This window comes from Prunus mume, linkage group LG2 (assembly GCF_029339155.1).
Source record: "Prunus mume cultivar Tortuosa linkage group LG2, ASM2933915v1, whole genome shotgun sequence".
NCBI lineage: Eukaryota > Viridiplantae > Streptophyta > Magnoliopsida > Rosales > Rosaceae > Prunus > Prunus mume.
Window position 1 is genome coordinate 46,947,983 of NC_142699.1, and position 27,512 is coordinate 46,975,494.

At 40.7% G+C, this 27,512-nt stretch overlaps 1 protein-coding gene and 1 pseudogene across 1 annotated transcript; one reads left to right on the top strand and one right to left on the bottom strand.

The window, feature by feature from the left end:
- The first annotated feature begins 1,031 nt into the window (after positions 1-1,031).
- LOC148920573 (uncharacterized) lies at positions 1,032-1,532 on the top strand. The gene has a single exon (XM_089044668.1). The coding sequence runs from the start codon at positions 1,032-1,034 to the stop codon at positions 1,530-1,532; it is 501 nt and encodes a 166-aa protein (XP_088900794.1).
- Positions 1,533-8,193: 6,661 nt separating this feature from the next.
- Positions 8,194-17,605, bottom strand: LOC148920574 (histidine kinase CKI1-like; annotated as a pseudogene).
- Between the last annotated feature and the right edge of the window lie 9,907 nt (positions 17,606-27,512).

The following is a 27,512-nucleotide window of genomic DNA, read 5'->3' on the forward strand; positions in this document are numbered from 1 at the left end:
CGATCTCTACTCTTTTCACCCCGAAATCGAGCAGGCTGCTCCCGGCGATTCTCAACGCCTTCGTTTACGCATTTCAAGGGAGATTCCGATTCCGAGAGCCACCTAAAACACTTCAAAAGTGTCATGATCCTCCACAAGGCCGACGATGCACTGATGTGCAAGGCGTTCGCAATGACCTTGCGAGGAACGGCTCAGATCGGTTCCACACCCTGCCATCTGGGTCGATCAACAGTTTCAAGGAGCTTGCCTATGTCTTCACTAAAGAATACACTTATTATCGGACGATCAAGAAGAACCCAGATCATCTGTTCAACCTGCGCAAGAAGCCCGACGAATCCATTCGAGATTACATCAAGAGGTTCAAAGCAGAAAAGGCCAACATCGTAGGGTGCGACGACCAAATCGCATCATCTGCCTTCAAGAAAGGTCTTCTAGCAGAACACGAGTTATACCGCGAGCTGACTATCACTCCCATCCAGACTTTAGCAGAGGTCTTCGTGACCGCAGAACGCTACGCGCTCGGGATGACGATCGAATTGCCGCGAAGAAATCCACAGAGCAGGAAGATCGGCAGACCAAGCGGGCGGGCCAAAGAAGCGATGGATTTAGCAACAAGAATAAGGACAAGCGCAGGTCACACCCACAAGAGGACACTAAGGCAGGAGAGAACTACACCAAGTTCACCATCCCTATACATCAAATCCTAGCCCAAGTGAAAAACAAACCTTGGGTAAGAAGACCGCCACCCTTGAAAGGAGATCCAGACAGGAGGGATACTAGCAACATAGTGCCTTTCATGGGACGCATGGACACACTACGAACAATCGCCGCTTGAAAGCACACCTCAAGAACTCGTGAGGGAAGGTCATCGACGGAATTCATCGCTAAGCAGTGCCATCCGGCAGATAGAGGACCGTGACACCGCCAAGGAGCCGCCCCAAAAGGTCATAAGGATTAACACAATCCTAGCCGACTCCTAGGAATCTGGGTTGACCAGCAAGGAAAAAAAAAGGAAGATCAAACAAGCAACTATGATCTTCCAAGTCTCAACCGACCTTCCGCTAGCAGAAGACGATCCTGTAATCGGCTTCCAAAAGAAAGATCTAATTGGCCTTGATCTACCACACAATTACGCTCTTGTCATCAGCATTCAAATCGCTCAGGCCATGGTCGACCGAATCCATGCAGATGAGGGCAGTGCAGCCAACATCTTGACAGTTATCCAACAGATGGGCTTAGAGGCAAAGATCAATAAATCAGGCAAGTCGCTGATTGGCTTCAATGGAGCAACAACGGTTACCATAGGCACGATAGAGCTCGACGTCTACGCCCCACCTGTAGTCAGCTCGCAAACGTTCATGGTCATTGATGAAGTCTCACCCTACAATGGCATTCTAGGCAGACCATGGATCAGCAAGATCAACACCATCACCTCGCCACGCATCGAATATTCGCTACCCAATTCCTTGGGGTGGGATCGCCAAATCAACGGCGATCGGCAATGGCGAGGAAATGCTCGGCTCAAGGGCTGAAGAAAGGCAAGCAAACACAGTTCCTCCCGTGAATCAAGCAGATCTAAAGAGAGTAGAACAAGCAGATGAGAAAAAGATCCCGTTCTCGACGGCGAGCAGCCAAAAGGAAAGGGAATAACTACTCCCCAATAGCAATCAAAGAATCAGGACCAAGTCGAGGGAATCCGTCCGGAGGTCTATCCTGAAGAAGGATGGAAGCCCGAGGAGGACGTTGAGCTAATACCCCTTGATCCCGACAAGCCGGAGAGAACAGCGCGGATCGGCTCGCGCCTAAGCCAGAGGAAAAGGCAGAGCTTGTAGCCTTCCTCCGAACAACAAAGACGTATTTGCATGGTCACCATCGGACATGCCCGCATCGATCCCGGATCATCTACACGTCAACCCACCATCAAACCTGTAGCGCAGAAGAGACGCAACTTTGCCCCCGAGCGGGTCGCCATCATTGAAGCCGAGATCAACAAGCTTCTAGTTGCCGGTTTCATTGAAGAAGTATCATACGCAGAATGGCTGGCGAACGTTGTTCTAGTAGCAAAGAAAGATAAAGGCCTGTGGAGAGTGTGCGTCGACTATACTGACCTCAATAAGGCATGTCTTAAAGATAACTTTCCACTGCCGAGAATTGACCAGCTCGTTGATTCAACTTCCGGCAATCAACTGCTAAGCTTCATGGACACCTACTCCGATTACAACCAGATCATGATGCATGAAGACGACAAGGCAAAGACCTCTTTCATCATCGAAAGAGGTACCTACTGCTACAAGGTCATGCCCTTTGGGCTGAAGAACGCCAGGGCAACCTACCAAAGGCTGGTGAACAAAATTTTCAAGGAGCAAATCGGCAAGACTATGGAGGTCTACGTAGACGACATGCTAGTCAAAGCTCCTGAGCGAGCAGACCACATCGAGAATCTTGTCGAGGCATTCAGCCTACTCGAAAATACAACATGAAGTTGAACCCGAGCAAATGCACATTTGGAGTCTCGTCCGGCCGATTCCTTGGATACTTAGTCACCCAAAGAGGAATTGAGGCACATCCAAATCAAATCAAGGCTATACTCAACATGAAGTCACCTGCCATAACAAAGGAGATACAAAGTCTAACGGGTAGGGCGGCAGCTCTCAACCAATTCATCTCTAGATCTACCGACAAATGCAGACAATTTTTCAAAGCCTTGAAGAAGGGACACAAAGACAAGTGGGATGACGAGTGTGAAGTAGCTTTTCAAAACTTGAAAACTTACCTCACTTCACCTCCATTGCTCTCAAAGCCGATACCAGGCGAAGACTTGTACGTCTACCTAGCGGTGTTCGACTCATTGTCAGCTCGGCTCTCATCCGAGAAGAGTTGGGGGCACAACATCATGTATTCTACACTTCAAAAGCTCTCCTCGATGCAGAGACTCGCTATCCGAAAATGGAGAAGCTCATTTTTCGCTTGTGGTTTCTGCGAGAAAGTTAAGGCCCTACTATCAAGCACACCGGATAATTGTCATAACAGAATTTCCTTTGAGATCGATCCTTCATAGCCCCAACGCTTCTCAGCGGCTCATGAAATGGGCTATCGAACTCAGTCAATACGACCTCCTCTACGGCCGAAGACTGCTATAAAAGCCCAAGCTTTAGCAGATTTTGTTGTAGAGTTTACTCCGACACCAAGAAAAGAAGATGGTCACAGCAAGGAAAAAGCGGACGACACCTTCCCCACCGATTCGAACCCACCTAACGACATGTGGCAGTTGCATGTAGACGGAGCATCAAATCACAAAGGAGCGGGAGCAGGAGTTGTCATAATCACCCAGACGGAATCTTGTTGGAACAAGCTATCACACTAGGCTTTTCTGCTTCAAACAACGAGTCAGAATATGAGGCACTGCTTGCAGGACTACGCCTAGCAAAAGAACTGCCGATCAAGAGACTGGCCATCTACTCAGACTCCCAACTGATCACGAATCAAGCCTCAGGCGAGTACATGGCAAAGCATCCAAGAATGGTCCAGTACCTCGACAAAGTCCAAGGACTTTTGAAAGAATTCCCTACTTTCACCATCCAACAAGTTCCACGGGCAGAGAACACTCATGCAGATGCATTGGCGAGCCTAGGATCAGATGGACACCCAGTTCAGACGCTCCATCCCGTTAAACACCTTGACCGGCCAAGCATCGAAGAAATAGAGTCGATCGACTCAATGCAGATTGATGAGGACCCCAGCTGACAAGACCCTATCTCGACTACTTAGTAAATGGAAACCTGCCAATGGATAAGTCCGAAGCTAGGAAGGTCCAGCAGAAGGCTGCGAGATATTATATGCACGGCAGCAAGCTCATCCGTAGATCATACTCCAGCCCTCATCTCACCTGCATAAAGTACCCTCAAACACTTGAATTCCTCTGCAAAATTCACGACAACGAGTGTGGCAACCACTCAGGGGGCAGGTCACTCGCCAGAAAACTCTAAACGTAGGCTATTTCTAGCCTATCATGCGCCACGACTACCTGAATATGTCAAAAAATGTGATCGTTGCCAACGATACAAGCCGATCCCTAATCTGCCTGCCGAAGTTTATCATCCGCAAAATAGTCCATGGCCATTCATGCAATGGGTCATCGACTTAGTGGGTCCCTTGCCACCGGCGCCCGCCAAGAAAGAAATGATGATCGTCGCCACCGACTACTTTACTAAATGGATCGAGGCCGAAGCTCTATCCTCTACTAAAGAAGCCGATGTGGAGTGATTCGTCTGGAGAAATATCATCTGCGGTTCGCTGCCCACAATCGTTGGTCACCGACAATGGCTCACAGTTCATTGGCAAGCAGATCACCGCCTTCTTTGCGAAGTACAAGATCAAGCAACACCTGTCCACTCCAAGGTATCCACAAGGAAATGGGCAGGCCGAGGCATCCAACAAAGTCATATTAGACTGCTTAAAGAAAAGGCTAGAAGGCGCCGAAGGGAAATGGGTGGACGAACTCCCCGGAGTACTATGGGCTTATCGCACCACCAAACGGAGGTCGACTGGCGAAACCCCATTTTCCCTTGCTTATGGAACTGAAGCGATCATTCCTCCTCACGTCATTGTCCCCTCTATAGGCATTGAAGTCGGCAAGTACAGAGAAGAACTCGAGCAGATAAGACTCAACCTTGACTTACTTGAAGGCGAGCGCGAGAAGGCCATTATCCGAGTCGCCTCCTATCAACAGCGGTTGAAGTCCTACTACGACAAAAGAGCTAAGATCAGACAGTTTCAACTTGGCGACCTTGTGCTAAGAAAGGCCTTCATCACTGCACAAAGACAAGGGTCTAAGAAAATGAAACCCAATTGGGAAGGCCCTTATGTGATCAGCCGGTCCGGGGGCATAGGAAGCTACACGCTGGACACCATGGATGGGAAGGAAATACCACGGCAATGGAATGTCTACCATCTCCGAAAGTATTATCCGTAATGCTTCCTACTGACTGCTAGAAGCTCCAAGTTTTTGTACTCAGTGATTTTCATTTTCGAATAAAAGACTGTAATCTTATGAATATCAATATAAGCTCAGTTTCTTATTCCAAAATGTCTCATCTACCCACAAAACACAACTGTTGTCCATAAGCGGCGTCCTTCGAGACGCAGGCAACGACTGCGTGCCTTTGGGAGACGCAGCCCATAAAAAGCGTCCTAAGGAGACGCAGGTGCGCCGGAATTTCCTAAGGGAGGTATCTAGGTTCCTATCCGTTCCCTAAGGGCGGATAGTCATATAGTTGCCCATAAGGAGCGCCCTAAGGGAGACGCAGGCGGCGACTAAAAGCGTCCGTTTGAGACGCAGCCCACTAAAAAGCGTCCTAAGGGAGACGCAGGTGCGCCAGAATTTCTTAAAAGGAGGTCTCCATGCCTCCTGCGGAAGTATCCAGTTCCTATCCGCTTCCTAAGGGAGGCAGGATAGTCACATAGTTGCCCATAAGCGGCGTCCTTTGGGAGACGCAGGCGGCGACTAAAAGCGTCCGCTTGGAGACGCAGCCCACTAAAAAGCGTCCTAAGGGAGACGCAGGTGCGCCAGAAATTTCTTAAAATGAGGTCTCCATGCCTTCTGCGGGAAGTATCTAGGTTCCTATCCGCTTCCTAAAGGAGGCAGGATAGTCACACAGTTGCCCATAAGCGGCGTCCTTCGAGACGCAGGCGACGACTAAGCCATCCTAAGGGATATGAAGAACATGCCCGGAGCCCCTTAAGGGGGGCCCTGGCATTCGCTAACTTCCTAAGGGGAGCCATCCTAAGAGATATGCAGAACACGCCCGAAGTCCTTCAAGAGGAACCCTGGCACTCATGAATCTCCAAAAGGAGATGTGCAATCAAGACACTAGCCGGTTACTCAAGCAGTTCACAAGACAATATGCAAATTGAAGTTGAAAAATAAAGACTGAGATTTTCATAGCAAAGCGACCAACCGGCCAAGTTCAAACAAAAGAAGATGGTCAAACAAGACCAATTATTCTAAACAAAAGCAGACTACAAAAGCTGAAAAGAAATAAAGGAGTCTTCGTCTACTCGAAACATCGCAGAGATCCCGATCTACACCTCTTCGTCACCGATTAGCCACGCTTTCAGCACCACATGGTCGATCTATGATGTCCGCCACCACCTTATCGCTGCATCCTCCTCGCCCATCTTTCTCGCCACGCCTCTTTAGCCACCGCTCGTCAGCTCCTTCGGTGTTCACAGCATTAGCCTCCTCACTTTTCGCAGGGGGCAAGTTTGGATAGAGCATCTCGATGTCTTCATCTCCAATGGCGTAGAGGGGTCATATCCTTTTGTGCAGTCCAAGTAGCCCAACTTGTACGCGTCCATGGCAACTTCGGACTTGGATTCCTCAGCAGACTCATGATAGGCGTGAAATCTAGCCAAAAGCTTGTCATAGCTATGAGAGATATCGGCATTCTTGCGCTCAAGGTGGAAGTAAGCATCTTTTCGACTTGCCAAGTCAGCAGCAGAAGAGTTAAGCTCGGAATCCTTCTCAAGGGAACTCTTCAACTCGGATATCATCCTCCGCAAATCGACGTCTTCTTCTCATAACGGGCCTCGGCGGAAAGTTTGCTAACTAACTCGGCATTCTTCTTCTCCAACTCGCTAAGTCGAGTAAGAGGGGCAGAAGACGAGAGTGTCGCTTCCTTTGTTTTTCCAAGGAAAGACTTCGCAAAGTACCAAGATCGCCGACTGACGGATTTGATGAACCACTCAAGACAAGTGGATGGACTTGATGAAAGTTCGCCTTGAGCGGATCGTACACGCTGCATCATCCGCAAGGGTGGACTTGTCCACCTTGGGATCACCACGACGCTGCGGAAGAACCCTTCGCCAGTGCAAATAACTCTCTTGCTTTCTTAGTCTCTGTCACAACCTCACTTCCAAAGGAATTGGCAACGATGAATCCACTCCATGCTTGACTGCTCCGACTCAACAGACTCGACTTACTTTGGGATGCACGACAACTCCTCTCTCCGACAAGCAGTACAAAATTCTCCAAGATCTTTCTCAAGTTAGAAAGTAGAGAAGTTAAGTTTGCGATGTAAGAAAGAGTGAAGAGAAGCCCTGTATTTATACAAGTTGGACAACCCAGGTCAAGAAGGAATCTCAAGCTCTTTCCTACAGAATCCAACTCCAACAACAATCAGAAGCCTACCCCAATTGAGAATCCGATCCGCAAAGGAGTCCAACTCACGTAAGAAAGCCTGCACTCGGTTGGAGGCCCGAAAAATAATTTCATCTCCTACATGCCACACAAGTGTCACGCAGGTCGGGGCATCTGGGAGCAGTATTTCGTCTCCAATCACAAAGACGCCACGTGGAAAAGAAGATTATCTCTTTTAATTAATTAATTGAACCAGTTTATCTGGCCAATTAATTAATTGGGATAAATATCTTAATTAAATGATATTATCTTTATTTAATAAGATAATATCATTAATTAAGATATTATCCTAATAAAGAGAAGATAATGTCATTATCTCAGATATTATCTTCATAAAAAGAGATAATATCATTTAATTCAAATATTATCTCCATAAAAAGAGATAATTAAATCAGATATTATCTCAGTCCGACTCGATCCCTACGAATTTGGGTAGAGAATAAACTCAGCATATTCTCTACGAAACCCTAGCCCCGAGGCTCCTATAAATAGATGACTTCATTCATCATTCAAGGTACATCTAAACATACTCCTTATACCCGAGAAAAATACCCGAAGCTCTTTCTCCATCTCCACTCTCCATATTTTCTCCACACGGCTCGACCACCACACACGGCTCCGGCCGCCCGGTTCACACCCTACATAAACACTACTCCGTACCCTTTGCTTAGCTATTGTTTTTCTACAAACACTCGAACTAACTTAGGCATCGGAGGGCCTTTGGCCAACACCCCCCGGGTGTGGTATATTTACTCCAATCTGTTTTACAGGAATCGAGGAAGAGAGAGAAGGAAGATCGAAGGTTGAAGGATCTAGAAGTGAATATTCTCCCGTGAGATTATTTGCACAAACAATAAGTAGGCGTGTATGAATGCCACAACATTGTTGGAAAAAAAATCACGAAATTATCATATTATTTACAAACAACAAAACAATCGAACCTCAATGAATTTAAATATAAAAAAAAAATGGAAAATATACAAAATAAAATTATTTTATATAGCAGCATTGCTATCAATGTATCTAATTATTTCAAATAGACGATCCAATTTCAAGGGTTTGGTTAAATGGTGGTCCATGCCAGCCTCAATCATCCTTCTTGTTTCCTCGCCTTGTTCATGAGAAGTTAATGCAATGATCGGAATGTGAAAGTCGTAAGATTTCTCCTCTTTCCTTATCTCTCTTGCTGCTTCAAATCCATCCATTATTGGCATCTGCTTGAACACCAAAACGACGTCGGAACTGTTAGAATATAATATGGGAAAGAATTGATTACTTATATAGTTTGATATTAATAAGAGTATTTACCTGGCAGTCCATTAATATATAATCATATCCATGTTTCCTATGGGCGACTAGATCATTGCGAACTAGGTCTAGGGCTTCTCCTCCATTTCCACAAAGCTTCACAGTTGCACCCCAATGTGTGAGAGTTTTCATAGCAATATGAGCTAGGGCTTTCTGGTCCTCAGCAACCAGAAACTTCTTCCCTCCCAAAGGCCTGCTTGGCTTATCAGGTCCTTTTGTTTCTCTATGTGGAAGTTGGCGGCCATGATCAACTGGTAGGTCTCTTGCTTTGGAGCTAACATTGTGAGACTTATGATTTTGAGTGGGTGAAGACAAGGTTTCAAATTCACGGTCGGTGTGAAACTGGTATCTTGATGAACTAAGGGCTCTGGAGACTTTTCCAACATCAAGTGTGCCCCCTAATCTCTTTGGCAGTGCGCCTCCATACTCTGGAAGAAGTCTTACCACTTCGTATAGACGGGTACCGTGAAGCGCCTTGTGTTTGATAACGTCGTCTGGATCAAGGCTGTCAAAGTTAATGTTGCTTTGTTTCAATGGATTTGCCAACCAAACAACCTTGCACCAAGCATTTTGAAGGCTTTTTTGGAATTCGGCTACAATGTTACATAACTCCTCAAATGGTCCAGCTGTAGTATCAATCACTAGCAATGTAAAGCATGATGACGATGTGCCATGAAGATTCGTGCTATTCTTCTTAAAGAGAGAGATTATGTTTTCTGTCCCATCCATTGCACCCATCAAAGGGTGCACCTCCTTTAATCTAAAGCTAGAGTTGCATGATGTGGATTTGCTCAAGCAATCTTGCAAACCAAAATCAGATATTCCTGAAGAACTATGGTGATGAGACCCTTTCCCCTTGTGTTTTATATTCTTGAGAGTAGGACGAAGTTGTTCCCATTGTTCTACCATCCATGCTTTTATCCCAATACTCTCCATGAACTTGTACACCATTCTTCGACGCTCTTCATTTTTTATCAGCAACACAACATTGGATCCCTCTGCCTTAGGACTCGAGGCACGAGTGGTCAGCCTGGGAGTACCGGGAGTAGGAGCACTGTGAATGGCAGCTATTCCCAATTCAAGGTCTTCTTCTTTTCTTCTATCCTTGTAGACATTCTCACATACATTACTTAGAAGAACATTAAACCTGAAGCATGTCCCTCTTTCCCCAATCTCTTTGTCCACAATTCTTATTTCGCCATGCATCAAACGTACCTAGTGCAAACAAAAATATCAAATTTAACGCATGCCCTGAATTCAAGAAATTCTTAAACAAGTTTATATTTTACTTACCAGAGATTGAACAATACCAAGTCCCAAGCCAGTACCTCCTTCTCCAAGAGCTGTTTCTTTGACTTGTACATAATTTTCAAACACTGCTTTTTGCTTCTCCTTGGGGATTCCCTTCCCAGTATCATCCACTTCAAAAATAAATTCCAAACAATTTGGATCTTGCTGGACCCCATTCATTACTTCCATGTCATCATCTTGTGATTTCTTCTTGTTTGATAGAAAGCATAGCAAATTTTTCCATACGGCACCCCTCCGGTCAGAATTAGCTATAGAATTCTTGAAATCGGGTTTTTCAACCCAAGCACGAACTGTCACATGCCCCTCTGAAGTAAATTTAACAGCATTGCTTAATAAGTTGCACAATATCTGCTTAAGCCTTCCCCCATCGCCTTTAACTTGGGCCACATTAAATTCCTCTTCCACAAGTTGCATCTTACCGGCTTCAATTTTGCTTGTATCAAGAATAGAGTTCAATATACCTATATAACAAGTACTCAAACTGATATATCAAAATGAACAGAAGGATTCAGTTCATTAAAAAAAACGTATGGAAGGATTAATTTATTAACAATTGAGAAAAGATTGTTCATGACGAGTACTAATTTACAATATATGGTATACTATTGAGTTAACTTATCGATGTTTTTATCAGTACTATGTTGATATTTGATTGATGTGTTTATACCTAAAATCTATTTTGGTCAATAAATTTTCAATTTCATCAATTTGGTCACTGAGTTGCCAAATCTATATATATAAAGCAAAAGGCAGAGAATGGTGAAATATTCAAAATATCAGTAAATGCCCTTGATTAATTCAATCATTAAGAATTGAAATTATTAATTAAATGAGGATAGTATGGTAAATTCACTTTTTTTCATATTAAAAAAATTATGAATTAAAAGTAAAATCAGATAATAAGTCCTATTTTTAAGGCATATAACTAACCATGTTATCTTTTCTTAATTCTAAAAATAAAAATAAAAAATAAAAAATAAAACGCATGTGCCAAGAAGCTAGTATTAATAATCTGAGTACTTTGTTTCTCTTTTATATTAAAATATTATTAATTCGCAAAGGACCCACTAGTGTAGTGGTTTGAAGTATTTACTTCCTCAGGCAAGATTCTGGGTTCGAGTCCTAGCATTTGTGTTGTGTGTGCGAGTTTAAATTGCTATCGCCCTTTTCAATAGGAAAGGTCTTCAAAAAAAAAATATTATTAATTCATTTAAAATTGATAAAATACATGTACTTAAGTTAAAATTTAATAAAAATCATTTTAATAATAAAATAAGATTATTTAAAAGGAAAAACAGCCCGGGACCGACAACAACCCAGCACCAATCCTCCCACGTCCCCAGTCCCACCACAACCCAACCCTCTTCCACCGCCAACTGCCATCCCCACCCCCGCGCCCCCAACCCATCTCACTACTCTGATTTCTCCTCCCCATGTTCCAAATAAACATTGAAAAACTCCCACCCCACCTACCACCTTCGATGCCCAGCCATACCCACAGTGGCGGAGGTAGAGTTTGATATTTGGAGGGGCCACAAGCTTAAAACTATGGGATTTTTTTGTGCAATCTATACTACACTCTTTATACAGTCAAAGAGGTGAGAAGATGTTGGGGGGGCCCAGGCCATCTCAGGCCTATGAATAGCTCCGCCCCTGCATACCCAACCCCACCAATCCGACCTGCCCCCAGCCACAACCATCCCAACAGAGTATCCAGAAACCAAAAATCCCACACCCAGTCACCACTTGAAATTCACAAGCACCCAAACCAAAATCTCAAACACGAGAAAAAAAAAATATATATATATATATATATATATATATATATATATAAACAGCAAACACAAAATAAAATTATGGGAAGAGGAATAAATGTGGTTTTGGAGGTTGCGGTGGTGGCTGACCCATCAACTATCAATTAACACATCGACAATGTAAAGTAGATTAGTACCCAATACCAGTTAATCACTATCTTTAGCAATATAACTTACCTAAAAGGTCTTTGTACAAGCTTCCATTTGTCTCAAATTCGTCTCTAGTTCTGAACCTCGGGCTACTTCCTCGTAAGATATCTCGATCAAACCGGTAATGCCGGCGAGAGCAGCACGAACATCATGGCTTGCAGAAGCAAACGCAAGACTTTTCCTCATACTCTTCCTCTCAGCTTGTTTAGTCGCCTCCATTTGTTTTATGAGTGTGGCACAAAGAAGTGTCTCCCGTTCCCAGCACTAAGCATTACGAAAATATAACTCACACTGAAGACTCCCATAATAGCAATCATCACTATTAGGAGTGTGAATGCTACTTTGCTGTTCTTGTGAACAAATCTGACTAGCCCACTCTCTGTGTAAGCAAATGCAAGAACCTAAACGTCTCGAAAATTCTTGTAACATTAATTAATTATTATGTAGATTACATGTATAATTAATTAACAAAATAATTAACTGTAAATTTTAGAGATTAAACTTACATTATGCTGGATACGTTTGATGATACCGATCAATAAACCAGAAAGTACCAGCATGCCAATTACCTACAGTAGAGTTTAGTTTGAATATTTGTAATGAAGTATTAAAGTGATAACAATGAGAAATTTAAAAGGATGAGAAGAAAAATTACCAACAAGACGAAGAAAACATGCCGCAACACGGTCCAATGTTGCAGCTTCATTGGGTCTGCTATTTGTTAGTTAACCAAAGAACTATATCCTGCAAATTTTCATGAAAACGTAAGCTAAAAAGAAGTAGATTCAATAAACAAAAAAAATCTATTTATTTATCCTGAAAAACTAATTCCAGAAAATAAATACAAAAGAAAAAAGAAAAAGAAACTCGCATATATTAGAGCATTCTTAGAGCGGTTCCACTGAGTAGACCAAGCCCGAGGTGGGGGCGGGCTGGGCGAAAAATCACGTTCTAGCGGGCCAATCTTGCACGGCCTGGGAGTGGGACCCACGAAGACAGGGCCGGAGGGATGACGCGTCAAAGTGCGACGCGTCATCGACGCGCCAACGGTAAAAAATTTGAACTCATGTGTGACGTCGGCCTTGCGCAATCTCCAACGGCTAGAAGACACGTGTCAAGCCCTGGGCACTTCGATATGCTTCTCCTCCTCCAATCCAACGGTTGACATTTTTTTGGCAATAAAATTATGAAAAAAAAATCGAAATTTTTAAAAAAAAATACCAAAAAATTCTGATTTTTTTTTTCTTCTATAAATACGTATCAATACCCTTCACTTTCAACGCCAATCCTCATACATTTTCTTCTACTTCTACTATTATTCACTCTTTACTCAACATTTTCCTCTCTTTCAAATTGTATTTTTATTTCTTATCTTTATGGCTTCTTCTATCGAAACCGGAGGGCGCGTGGTGCACCGTGGAAGATGTTTTCTTGTCTGAGTCTTGGCTCCAATTAGTCATTGTCCTGGTCGGCTGTTTGCCCGCTTTACGCTTACTCCGTGATGGAAGGGCAAAGTTCCCACCGCCTTGAGAACCATAGACTGGTCAACAAGTCGCTTTCTTTGGTGTGCGGCGTGCCACCGCTAGTAATAAAAATTCTAGCAGACTTAGTTTGGAATAGATAACTTGCGCCCAAGTTACTTGATTTCGCAAACAAGCGATTGTGAATTTGGGTGAGGAATATCTCCCAAGTAAGTTCTTTTCTTGCCTCAAACTGGTGAGGACTTTCACAATTTATCTCAGTATAAAGAGGTTGTTCTGGCCAAAATGGTTGATGGAATTTAAACTGTTTTAGGCTGATGGAATTTAAAGCATTTTAAGCGTAAGCGATGGAATTTAAATCGCTTTAGGCGTAATCGCTTTTACAAAACTATAACAATAAATACTCATGCTAGAGAGATGAAGATACTGATTGGAACTCCATTTCTGCCTGGATGGGAGGCTCTGCTCTGGCCGGACCGAAATATCCGAATTTGATCGAGATGTCCTGGGCCGGATGGAGATGTCCCGGCCGATGGACGTTGACAACTCTGATTGCTAAGCTTCAACTATAAATCGATACCAAAGGTTGATTCTGGCAGAGCTTCAATGTACTTTAAGCTTTTGTGAAGCTTCAGATGGGCAGAACTGCGGCTTCTTCATCTGTAAGGCGTATGGTTGTTCTCGAGGACTTGATGGGCTAGAGAGACTGTGAAATTTGTTGAGGTTTTCATGTTTGGGAAAAGCTCAAGCTCTACCTGTCTTGGTTTTTGCTAAGTCTGAACCTTGGGAATTCTAATCTAAAGCTGGTTTTCACTTGGAATTCAAGTGAGCTTCTGGTTGAGTTGTTTGTTTGTGAGTGTCTTGGCTCAATGAGCTTTGGTTGCTTCAGTGTTTTGAAGGTTTTTTGAGATCAAGTGATCATTTTGAGTTTTTGTTTTTGATTGATTTTTTGGTTTTTTGAGTGTCCTTTACCCTGTTCACTCCTTCTTGTATTTATAGTAAAACTGTTTCTTCTCTGGAGTAGGGTGATTGTGTTTTTTTATTGGGCGGCAAAGATATTTTCCCCCTTTTCCTCTTCTTCTTGAGTTTTGATAGGCTCTCGATAGGCAATCACTTCCTGTTTTCATGCCCCTTGTGATATTTTACGTGATGGTTAGTTTGATTCCTTTTACGACAGCTCCCGCTTTCCTCGCTTATCCTCTCTCGAGATTGTAACTTGCTTATCTTCTTGGGAATTACCTTCCCGAGAAGGACGGAAGAAAAATCTCTAAATATACATATATAAGAGGATTTGATCTTGATTCTTGTAATCAACTTGATGTCATGAACCTTCAATCACTTCTTCTATGGCAGATTGCCATTCTTGACTTCCGCCATTGCTGACTTTTTTATCCTCGAAGTTGCCATTGTTGACTTTTTATCCCAGAGGTTGCCACGTGGGATTGTTCCTTCTTCCGGACTCCCTCTTCCTATTATGTTGGGCTGTGAGGCCCAAATCATGCTTGCTCTGATGAGCCTTGGTCGACTCTTACAGTTTTGGGCTTCATCTTTTCATTTGAAATTTGGATGTGTCAATTTTGGCCCAAACACAGGCAATGAGATAAAATTTTGTCATATGTGGAAAAAAATTTATGCCGAATTTTGTGAAAGAATTCCGGGGTCAACTTGTACGGAAATGGCATTATCCAGTAGGTGGAAAATTCTCAATAAGAGTTGGCAAAATAGAGAAATGCCTTGGCAAAAGCGAGGGACAACCATAGAAGCGGGGAAAATCTTAGTAACGAGGTAAATATTTTGTAATTTTCGTTTTATTAAGTTTAATGTCATAATATATATATTTAATGTTTCTTGCATTTTCAATATTTTGTTAATATTTCTTGCATTTCCAATTTTTTCTTTATATTTCTTGCATAAATAATATTTTGTTAATATTTGTTGCATTTCCAATATATTTGTAAGGTTAATTGCATTTCCATTTATTTTTTTATGTTACTTGAATATTTGTTGCATTTCTAATATATTTGTAAGGTTAATTGCATTTCCATTATTTTTTTTTATGTTACTTGCATTTCCAATATATTTTAAATATTTCTTGCATTTTCATTATTTTTATTTTTTTGTTAATAGCTTATACAAGCACAGATGTGGTTTGGTGCAATTAGGCAAGGCAAAAAAACTTTCAACCATCATGAATGTTGGGAGGTGATGAAAAATTGTAAATGCTTCAAAATTATTCCCATGGGTCCCCCCGTTATGTTAAAGGAGACGCCACTCCATGATTCAATGACATCGGATTCACCTAGAGATTCCTCTATGAGTCAAGACTCACCCATCGAAAAGGAGACAAGGCCCATTGGACGAAAGGTTGCAAAGGCGAAGAAATGGAGTAATTCTAGCACTAATACATCAAAAAAATTGAAAGAAATTGCAAGGCAGGCTGCCATAAGAATTGAAATGGAGAAGAAACACCAAGAGAATGAGATGGAAATTTGAGCAGAATATTTACAAGAAAGGGATTATTTGCGCAAACAACACATTGAGAAGACAGATCGGGAAACCATGGCCATGGATACAAGCCATATGTCCCCTGAAATAAAACAATTTTGGAAGCTAGAACGAAGGGATGTTATGAGAAGAAGACTTTTCCGTGACGATGGACCTAGCAACACGGATTGGTTAAATGATCAAAACCATTAAATTAGTTGGCATACCTTTTATTTATTTGTATTTTTCATGTTTTGTATTTTTATTTGTTGTAATTCATGTATTTTATTTTAGTAGTTGTACTGGCTTTCTTTATTTAATAAATAAAGCATTCAATAAAATACTTTTTTATTCAACATATTTCATACATCAAAGAAAACATAATTAAAAGGAAAAACCACAACCAAAGCATAATAAAAAATAAAAGAAACTACAACCAAAGCACAATAATAAAAACAAACCACAACCAAACCATAACTAAATAAAACCTAACCAAAGCATCTATGCTCCATCATTCACCGTCATTGCCTTTCACCACCCATAGATGCTCCATCAAGTCAAATTGACGCATTTTATGAATATACGAAGATTGCATATCTGTATATCGATCTAGCATACGGGTCATGAAACGACCATCCCTAACCAATGGATTCGGCTCAAATGGTTCTCAACTTGGCCCCATGGGCCTTTCATAAAATCGTGTCAAGGCCGTGTTCATGGGATCCGGTTCGTAGACCTCTGCAGCATCGTAATTATACTCATCCTCCACAATCATATTATGGAGGATGAAGCAAGTCATCATAATGCTTCTGAGGACCTGCTCATCAAACATACGGGCCGCACCTTAAATAATCAATCATTGAGCTTGAAGGATGCCAAAACACCTTTCGACATCTTTCCTGTATCATTCTTGATAGGAAGCAAATAATTTTTGCTTCAGGGATCGGGGATTCAAAATGGATTTGACAAATGTGGTCCACCTCGGGTAGATGCCGTCAGCTAGATAATACCCCGTCTGGTAGACTGTATTGTTGACTTGATAGGTGATATTGGGGCCTTGGCCTCTCAAAACATCATTGAAGATCAGGGATTGACCCAGCACGTTGTGGTCATTTTGAGATATGGCAACTCCAAAGAAGGCATGCCAAACCTATGTATCGAAGCCATCAACAGTTTCAAGGATGATACTTTTTTAGCCTTTTCTATTTTCGTAATCTCCTTACCAGGCAGTTGGGCAATTCTTCCATTGTCAGTGCATGCATCGATGCTACCAATCATTCCCGAAATCCTCGAGCCTCGCTTTTGTAGAAGCTGTTGGAGGTCCTCAGGAGTAGGTCTGCGCAGTTTCGACTACATCACAAAATCTTACCAAGGCCTCCAACGTAGTGGACTTCCCCATCCAGCAATCTCATCCACCTGATCGCAGATGAACCACACGCCAACATTCATTATAACACTGTAAGCTTTTGCTCCGGAAGAAGTCCCAAAACCCCAGCAGCATCACACTTTTGAACAAAGTATGCATCATAATTGCAAATATCATGCATGACTTTATTGAACAAATGGGGTTGCATTCTATATCGCCTTCGAAAATCAACATCAGAGTACAAAGAAGTTGGGATAAAATAATCTTCCAAAAGATTCTTACCCCGAGAATGCTTATGTCTATCCACATTCGGGCCACGGCCAACTTGTGAACCACGGCGGCGGCGACCTTGGTTCTCTTCATCTAGCAAAGCCACTGCTATGACAACTTGTTCATCTTTTTCTCTCTGCAACCTTTGCCTTTCAGCTCGTCTACGACTTCTCCCATTTGTTTCTCGCTCTTGCCTCTCCAAGCATCTCCTCAAATCTTTCATTAAGAATGGAGTATGAATTCTAAACTCTGAGAAATGAAAATATAGAGAGATGTAGTGCGAGAGGTATGAGTTGAGCCTCTAGTTTTATAGAAAATTTTGGTCAAATAGAGATGCCGCAAGGCTTGACTTGATAGGATGAAAATCTTATATGAAATTTGAAATTCATCCAAAATTTGAATTTTGAAATTCATCCGAAATTTGAACCCAAAAATATTATCCGGAAATTTTATCCGATTATGAATAGTCTTGAAGCGTAGGAACCTGAAAATCTTATCCGTGAAAAAAACAAAAAAATGAATAATAATTGCCCTTTGCTATGGCAACGGGTGGAAATGGAAATGACTTTTTGCAAGGGCAACTACTATTCATGTGAATAGTGACTGCCCTAACTCCCCCCTTGCCATGGCAAAGGGTAAATGGGTGGAGTTACTCTTACGAACTCTCATGCCTGTCTATATATTCACTCCAGTAAAATTCCCAGCCCTAAACCAGGACGAAATTTTGAGTTTCAAATTTACTATCTTCTAAACTAGCCACAAACCCTAGTTTTCTTGAAACAACACCCTTTTTTTTTTTTTTTTATAGAAGAAGCAAGATTTCATTAAAAAGGAAGCAAAGCTGTTGCTGTGTCCTCCAAACAGCCATTTGATTTAACCCAGGGCATAACGTACCAGCTTATTTCTAAGGGCATCAACGAAGTGAGCCAATAGTGCTCTACAGTCTTGAAAAACAATTGTATTTCCTTGCATTGCTCCCAACCCTCACAAGGAAATTAAATTTTAAATCTTTCCCTCCCTTTTAGCACTTAGCCTTGGTGTACAAACCCAATAAAAGACCATAAATCTTTCCTTTTTATTTTTTATTTTTTATTAATGGGCAAATAAACTTAAATCTACAAAGATTACTTACCCTTTTAAGATTTCAGTCTTCCTTGCCGCAAATCTCTCTCTCATAACTCAAGAAGATTACTTATTTAATTAGCAGATCTTGAATATCATGTCTTGTACAAAGATTTAATCATAACGAGGTTATATCACTCCTCCAATGCATCCAAAGTCTCAAAAAGTCTCAAAAAGCATATAGCTAATAGTCTAGTTGCTACATGTGCTCTCCCCTTGATGACACCGACTTCTTGGCATACACCCTAAATGGCTGAAGAACTTCATGCCCTCTTGCTCAGTTGAGAGTGAATTTCAAGGGCGGTGGGATGTAGACCGTTATACTGCGCCGAAAAAAACAAAAGCTAAATTAACGGTCCAAATTGCGAGTTCGCTCTTCTTCAGTCCACATTAGCAACCTGTCTACGCACCTAGATGTCGATCTGAATGAGTCAGGTCCAAATGGATGGCTCCCTTAACTGAAATTTAGTTTTCCTCAACTTCAAAGATCCACTAAAAGTATCCAAAAAATTCCCCCAATGTTTCTACGGACTTCTTTTTACTTTTAGTATTTTTCTTCAACACCATTTCTCCAAATAACCTCAAAATAACGTTTTTAAATATTTTTCTAACACTTCCACTAATTTAAAATCATTCCAAATTAATTCAACTTAATTCTCAAATCTCTTCATTTTTCATATAAATTAGGTTTACACATTTGTGAGAACTTCTAAAATTACAAAAAAAAATAAAAATAAAATAAAATCTAAGGTTCACAGTAAGGGGCATTTCTTTCGTGTTTTGTATATGCCCTTGAATGGTCTCAATTTATAGCATGCTGGTTTTTTACATGTAATATTATTTTTTAGTATTATCTTCTTGTATAGGGCTTTTAAGTTGGAGTTTTTACCAAAAAAAATTTAAAATTTACCCTATATTTTCATAAATGTTAGTTATGATAAAAACTTTCAAAAATAAACAAAAACTCACATAAATAGACTTAAATGCCCTCAAAACTCAAACCCACATAAACTTAAAAAGCAAAACCCTATTCTAACAATTGTTTGATAGACTTCTACTCTTCGTGTGTGTAGCAGATTCGCAAGGAGACAAGCACACCAAGTTACTTGCGGCAGGACTCCTCATTGTGAAGCTTCAAATATTTGAATTCTTTTGGTGACTGTGCATCACTGTTGCATACTCTTGGTTGCCACACAATATTTAAAGTTATAGTTGTTCATTTTATCTATGAATTCCGTAAACAAACATTCAAGTAAAGGGAATTAAGTTTTACCAGTGAGATGAAAAATAAAATAATCAACAAGCCGAAAATTTAAAAGGAATTTATTTATTTTATTTATTTATTTTTTTTGTTGGTACTTGCACAGTTCTTCACTTTGTAGCTATACTTTCTTCGTTGGTCTGATAGGTCCTTTGCCTTCGGTTTGTTGGACTATGGGTGCCCTTGCATTATTGCAAGGCTTTCTTTGTTTGTGATTGTTTTGGGGGTCCCCCCTTTTGTTGGCTCCTTCAGCCGTTTATTTTGCTCCATGCAGCTTTAGTTTTCTTATTTTGGAATATCCACTTCACATTGTGAGTTCATTTCACTGGACACTTTCTTTTGCTTGTTAGGATTATGTAGGTTTAAGTTTTAAGGGCATTTGAGTTTATTTACGTGAGTTTTTGGCTATTTTTAAAAGTTTTTATCAAAACTGACATTTATGAAAGTATGAGATAAATGGCTATTTTTTCATAAAAACTCTTTAAGTTGATAGTCAATATATTTTGTTGGTCAATAGATACTACACCTTGTTGTAGAATCCGAATCTGAAATTTTTATGAGTATGGGTTCATAGAGGAAAGCATCTACCTAAAAAGGTGGGAGGGAGTGATTGTGAGTATCTATTCAAGAGATGTCTAATGATGAGCAAATCTATATCAATCTTTAACTCTTTTTGAAATAGGTAATTTAAGTTTTTCATTCTTAATTTATATATATTTGTCTGATGATGAAATATGACTGAGTTCTCTCTAATAACTGAACTTGGGATGAGACAATGATTTTGGAGTGTTAATGTCTTGAAGGGTGAACTCTATGATTTCTGCCATGCAATATAACTCTCTTTTGAACTCTCTGATTAATATTGTTGTTCTTTTACGCAAATAAGTGAAAGAATTGTCAAAGATTGTACATCCCTCACATGGGAATTTTTAATTGTAATTAGGTGAGGAGGGGTAAATTTAAATATTATTCAAACAGACACAACAATCTTCACACACTTTAAATATTGACCAAATGTACTTATAACTAGTCAATTGTTAGTCATATAAAACCATAACCAAGAACACACACACATAGCATAACAATATGTACCTGCAAGCCTAGAAGATTAGTAGTGACAATCTAGGCACTTAAAAGGACCCGTCAATCTAGGCATCCCATGTGCTAGCAACAACTATGATGAAAGTGTGTGAAAACATCATAATCAAATAAACAGCAAATATCAGATAATGAAAACTAGTCAACCACAAGAACATAAACCCAAAAATGCATGAACATTATGCGATGACTAGTCAACTATCAAGAACACAAACCCAAATGCAAACCAGAAATTGTTCACCTAGAAACCCACTACTGGGAAAAACTGGAGGTCATCAACCGACCAAACAATCCACTAAGCAAAGAAGATTCTTACAAAGAAACACAAGCAAGCTCAAGAAATCCTAGATCTATTTAGAAAGATAAGTTATACCTCCTTTGTGCAATCTTCTTCTCCAACTTAGCAATGCTAGCAGCTTAGTCCTTCATGGCAATGTCAACTCCTTCTTCAGCTCTTTGATCCCATGGCACCAGCTAGCTAACTCAAACTTAGACAGAAACCAAAATTTGGATTCAAGGAAAAATGACCAATTTCTTCAAGAAACCATACTCTTGAAAAAATCAATCTTGAATTTGACCTATATATATATATATATATATATATATATATATATGAAAATGTGTTTGTTCTATCTAGATGCAGATTTCATATTTCAAGAGCAGTTTTCGAAAGTCAATTTAGAAAACTCATAGATGAAAAATGGAGGTTTTCTCTTGAGGAAGAAATAGAGCAAAAGTTAGCAAAAACCTTTTCAAAAACTTCACCTCAGAATTGACGGCTGCCAAATGAGGAATCATTTGGCTTGTACCCAAAAATTCCAAGGTTAGAAAAGTACACATCACTACTACGTTTCACCATTTGCGCGACGAAAGATTGCACGACGAAGAATAATTCGTCACCCAAAACATCTTGGAGCGACGAAAGAAAATATTAAATCGCGCAATCCACTGAAAATTTGCGCGACCAAATTTTTCGTCGCAGAAATGTCTTTGCGCGCGAAAACAATCGTCGTGGCGCAACAGTGTTAAAAAAGCGGGTGGAATTTTTTGGCGCGAAACATTTGCTTGCGACGAGACATATCGTCGCTTAAGATAATATTGCGCGACGGTACATTAATTCGTCGCGCAAAACGGACAGAACCCGTGGGTCCCCTTATTCGGCGGTAAAAACTTGTGCGACGAAATTCTTCGTCGCACAAGACAGACTTAGCGCGACGGGAAGATTGTTCGTCGCGTAAGAGAATGAGGGATATTTTATTTTGGCGCCAAAATTACCTGGTTGGGATATTTTTGTTTGCGCGACGTACGTGCGTTTCGTCGCGTAAAGTTCCAAGTTTGCGCGACGAATGTATTGTTTTGCGTGATGGAATTTTGTTTTTGCGCGACAATATTGCGCGACGAAAGGTTCTTGCGGAAAATACCAGCGCAAAAGGTAGATGTCGGCAGGTGATAGAGCGGAATAAAAGGTTTGCGTGGACTGTTTGGTTTTTGCGACGGAAGTTTGCGCGACAAACTTGTGTATTCGTCGCGCAAAGTCCTTCTTCTTCATATTAGAATTCTGCCATTGCAGAGGCAGAATGCAAAAACAAAGCATTCTGCCTCTGCCTCTCTCTCAACCTCTCTGCCGCTATTAGGACTTGAATACATTGATTGGGTAAGTATTTTTCGTCATTAGTTTAAAAGTATTAATTTAAGTTCGTACTAATGTTTTTTATTTTGTTTTCGTTAGGGATATTTGTAATTAGAGATTGGTGGAGAACGATTGAGAAGGTATTTTATTCGTTTTATATATTAATAATGTTAATTTGTTATGTTTAAAATTTTCTTGTGAAGTTATATTTATATTATGTTGTTAAATTGTGTGTAACGTAGCACAATCTGTTGTGATGTACGAAGTTAATTGAAATTAACTTCGTGCTTTTATTTTTATGTTTAGTATCACTTAGTTTCCCGTTCGAGATTAGTTGGATTTCGTGCATGGATGCGTAATGCATGACTGCGGTCCAATTAATTCATTATTTGGACAGTTTGGTAATGCATAGTGTTGTCACGTAATCTATGGCTACAGGATTAGGTATCGATAGTGGATATTTCGATGTCATCTCGATACGTTCTTCGGGTGGTACGTAGGTATTTATACCTATGGCCACCTCAAGCTATGGCGAGATCTTGTCAAGTAAATTCATCCACGTCGAAATCTAATATCATGTAGTCGTAGGTTACGTGGCAGGAGTATGCATTCCCGAATAGGATAGGACCCTTACCGGAGGCATAAGGTGACATTATAACTTCGTATGAAGTTGTTGTGATTGTTGTGTTGTGATTCTGGTTTCAGGAATTATGACAGAAGGTGGATACAGAACCCGAGCAGATCTGTGAGCGAATACTTGGATGGAATCGAGGATTTTATTGAGTTTGCACGTAGACACAACCCGGGTGCAACTAGAATCATTGTCCTTGTAGGAGGTGCAACAACACGTTATGGGAGACAATTGAAAATGTTGGATTTCATTTAGTAAGGAATGGAATGATTGAGACATATAGCATTTGGAACCTTCACGGGGAACAATTAGAGCATGCTTCGTCTTCAAATGCCACAAGAGTGGACAATGTTCAACCTATTGTGGATGCTAATGATCAAGTCATGAATATTATACAGGATATTTTTCCATTTGCATCGACCAATATGAATCAAGAAGAGCAAGATGATGTGCCTACACCAATAGACAGTGCGGAGTTTGAACAATATGAAAAATTGTTAAAAAATGCCAACCAAGAGTTATACCCGGGGTGCGAGAGCTTTTCCGTTCTCACGGCCATTGTGGAGCTAATGCACGGAAAAATAAAGTATCGTATGTCGAACCTGTGTTTCGATTACTTTTTGGGGGTTTTCAAGAGAATGCTTCCGACGGACAATTGTTTGCCGAAAGACCATAAACAGGCGCAGAAGGTGTTGAATGGTCTTGGATTGGGTTATGAAAAAATCCATGCTTGCAAAAACAATTGCATGTTATTCTACAAAGAGCATGAATCGTTGGATACATGTCCTATATGCAATGAGTCGAGGTTCAAGATGACATCTCAGAATAGGACGACTAAGATCCCACAAAAAGTCATGCGTTATTTGCCCCTAAAACCTAGGTTGCAGCGATTGTATATGTCGACGCATACTGCCACAGACATGAGATGGCATAAGGAAAAACGGGTAGACGATGATGTCATGCGGCATCCTGCAGATGGGGAGGCATGGAAAGAGTTCGATCGAACGTTCCCCGAGTTTGCTGCTGATCCTCGAAATGTTAAATTGGGACTTGCCACTGACGGATTCAATCCAACCAACAAGACAAAGACTTCACTTGGCCGATTTTCGTATTCCCATATAATTTGCCGCCTTGGAAATGCATGAAAAAAGAATACATGATGATGACTGTTTTGATAACTGAGGATCCTGGGAGGTCAATCGATGTTTACTTAAGGCCGTTGGTTGATGAGCTGAAGGATTTATGGACAAACGGTGTTCGCACGTACGATAAATCAACTGGGAAGATGTTCACTTTGCGGGCAGCAGTTATGTGGACTGTGAATGATTTCCAGCATATGCAATGGTTTCTGGGTGGAGCACAAAAGGTTATATGGCATGTCCTGTATGCAAGGAAGATGTAACTTCTGGTTGGCACGCTGGAAAAGTTTGTTACCTTGGTCATCGGAGATGGTTGCCATGGGACCATGAGTGGAGGGAAAAAGATAAAGAGTTCGACGGGAACACAGAGCGTCGCCTTAGACCCAGAGAATGGTCCGGTGATGAGATATTGGACCAGCTTAACGGTTGATTTTGCTCCCTTCGGGAAAACAGTTAGTCGTATCAGACCTTCTACACATATGAACTGGACGCACAAGCCTATGTTTTTTGAGCTCCCATATTGGTCGAAACTAAAATTGAGGCACAATCTAGATGTGATGCATGTTGAGAAAAATGTATTCGACACATTGGTGGGCACGATTCTAGATATCGAGGGGAAGACAAAGGACACGATCAAAGCTCGTCTTGATTTGGAAAGAATAGGCATACGAAGGGGTTTATGGATGAATAGGGACAATGATAAAGCTAGAAGGGATCTTGCATTCTTTTCTATGAAACCGAATGACAAGAAAGAGTTTCTAAGGTTTGTATCATCAGTAAAGTTTCCCGATGGGTATGCTTCTAATATCGCATGTTGTGTGAATGTTGACGGGGGTAAATTTACTGGACTTAAGAGCCATGACTGCCATGTGTTTATGACTTCCTGTTGGTATTCGACACCTATTGCCGGAAGATGTAGACAATCATTTTGTTGTCCAGATTTTTTTCCCAACTGACGGCAAAAACTTTGCAAAACGGACATGTTTCAGTTGCGCCATGACATTGTCCAAGTCCTATGCAAGTTTGAGATGATATTTCCTCCAGCTTTCTTCACAAGTATGATGCACGTGATGGTTCACTTGCCAGAAGAGGCATTGCTTGCTGGTCCTGTCAACTATCGCTGGATGTATCCAATAGAAAGTTATATAATCCTTATCGTTTGTGTATGCATCATTATCACATGCTTGCTAATTTGTATCATATCGTTTTATTTTGGCAGGCTTCTCGGAGAGCTGAAAAAAGTGTACGCAACAGTGGCCCAAGGATCAATCGTAGAGGCTTGGGTTCAATATGAGTCGCTTACTTTCTGCGGAATGTATTTAAAAGATGTGGAGACGGTTTTCTATCGTCCTCAGCGCAATCATGACGGAGGTATGAGAAATGAAAAACTTTCTGCTTTTGCCCAAAGCGCACGACCCTTTGGAGATCCTGGACGCGGAGAGTCGTTTTCTAGAAATGACATGGAGGTAGCGCATTGGTTCGTACTGAACAATTGTGATGAGATCATGGGATACTTATATGAGCATGAAGAGATGATGAAGCGAGAACATCCATCACATTTGGTTGCCCAGAAACACCGTGAATTGTTTCCACAATGGTTTTTGGATTCTGTAAGTTATCAGTGTTTGTTATTTGAGAAATATAAATTGTAGTTTTTAATTTTTTCAGACTAACATATGAATGGTTTTGTATAATATTAGGTGAATAAGTTGAAATCATCGAATTCCCCAACTTACAGTGATGAGTTATATAACTTGGCGTTTGGGCGATTCGCGCTGAATTGTTCTCGGGTTGTAATGTCAACGGCGTCAAATTTTTGGGCGAAGCATGAGATGACAAGTTGTGTACGCAAAACAGCGGTGTCCATGTCCCAGGTGGAGGCGAAAGTACGGACATTGATTTCTATGGCAAACTCACAACTGTCGTGCAATTGCTTTACAAAGATCGATACCAAGTGATCATGTTTAAGTGTCGATGGTTTGACACCAACCCAAATAGGCCGGGAAGTGTTAAAATCGATCATGGCTTACTATCTGTGAACATGAACAGAACTTTGTATGATGACGACCCTTATATTTTGGCAAACATGGCAACACAAATTGTGTATCTAGATGACCCTAAAGCCGGAAGCGGTTGGAACGTTGTTCAAAAGATGGATCACGAACGTGTATGCTATACCAGAACTAGACCCAACTGACAACGACGTCGACAATGTGGCTGACCAACGTTTAGAATCTTCAATGGAAAATGATGCGGAAACACTTCGAGATACTAATGTTATACAAGAGCCATTTCAAATACAAGGAGTGTCTTCAATCGAAATACCGATTCAGTCAATTACAATTGACCTCGGTGATCTTCGCGATACGATGTTGCAGTTGGCCCGAGCAACGACGATGATGTAGTTATAGAGGAGGCGGAGGACGAGGAGGAGGAAGAGGATTGGGAGACCGAAAGTGATGATAGCGACGATAACGAAAGTTATTATAGTTCAGATGATGAATGATGAATTTTTTTTGTAATTTTATTATGTTAGTGGACATATTTTATGATATGCAAATGTTTTGATATATGTACTTGTTATATCCAAACATTATATATGTGCAGAAATGAAACATTATTAAAATAAATGTAGTTATACACCATTGGTAAATAAATATATCCAAGTAATTTGTATCATAAAGTTTAAATTTATTTTGACAAAAAACTTTTAAAAAATGAAAACCATATAACCGAAAAAATGAATACAAAGAAAATAAGATTATCAACAATCCTTCAATTCTCAAATCAAAAGAAAATAGAATAAATGATACTTTTATACAATTAATTATATGTAATGATGAATAATTCAGTTTAATAATATGTGAATGAAAATAACCTTGCACGACGAAGGCATAATTGTCGCGCATATTTTGCGCGACGGAAAACATACACGTCGCATCCTCTATTATTTGCGCAACAAATAATTCCGTCGCGAAAGTACCTTTTGCGCGATTTAAACATGTACACGTCGCGATATTCTATTATTTGCGCGACAAATAATTTCGTCGCGCAAGTATCTTTTGCAACGAGCAAAAGACCTCGTCGCGCAAACATATACATATATATATTTCTGATATATACACACGTATATATTTGAAATTGACGATCAAGTAGTTCACGTATTCACATAGGGTTAAACAGTGTAGCTGTAAAAAATCATCAAAATCAGAGTCAAAATAACCGTTAAATCATGACTTTTCGCTTATA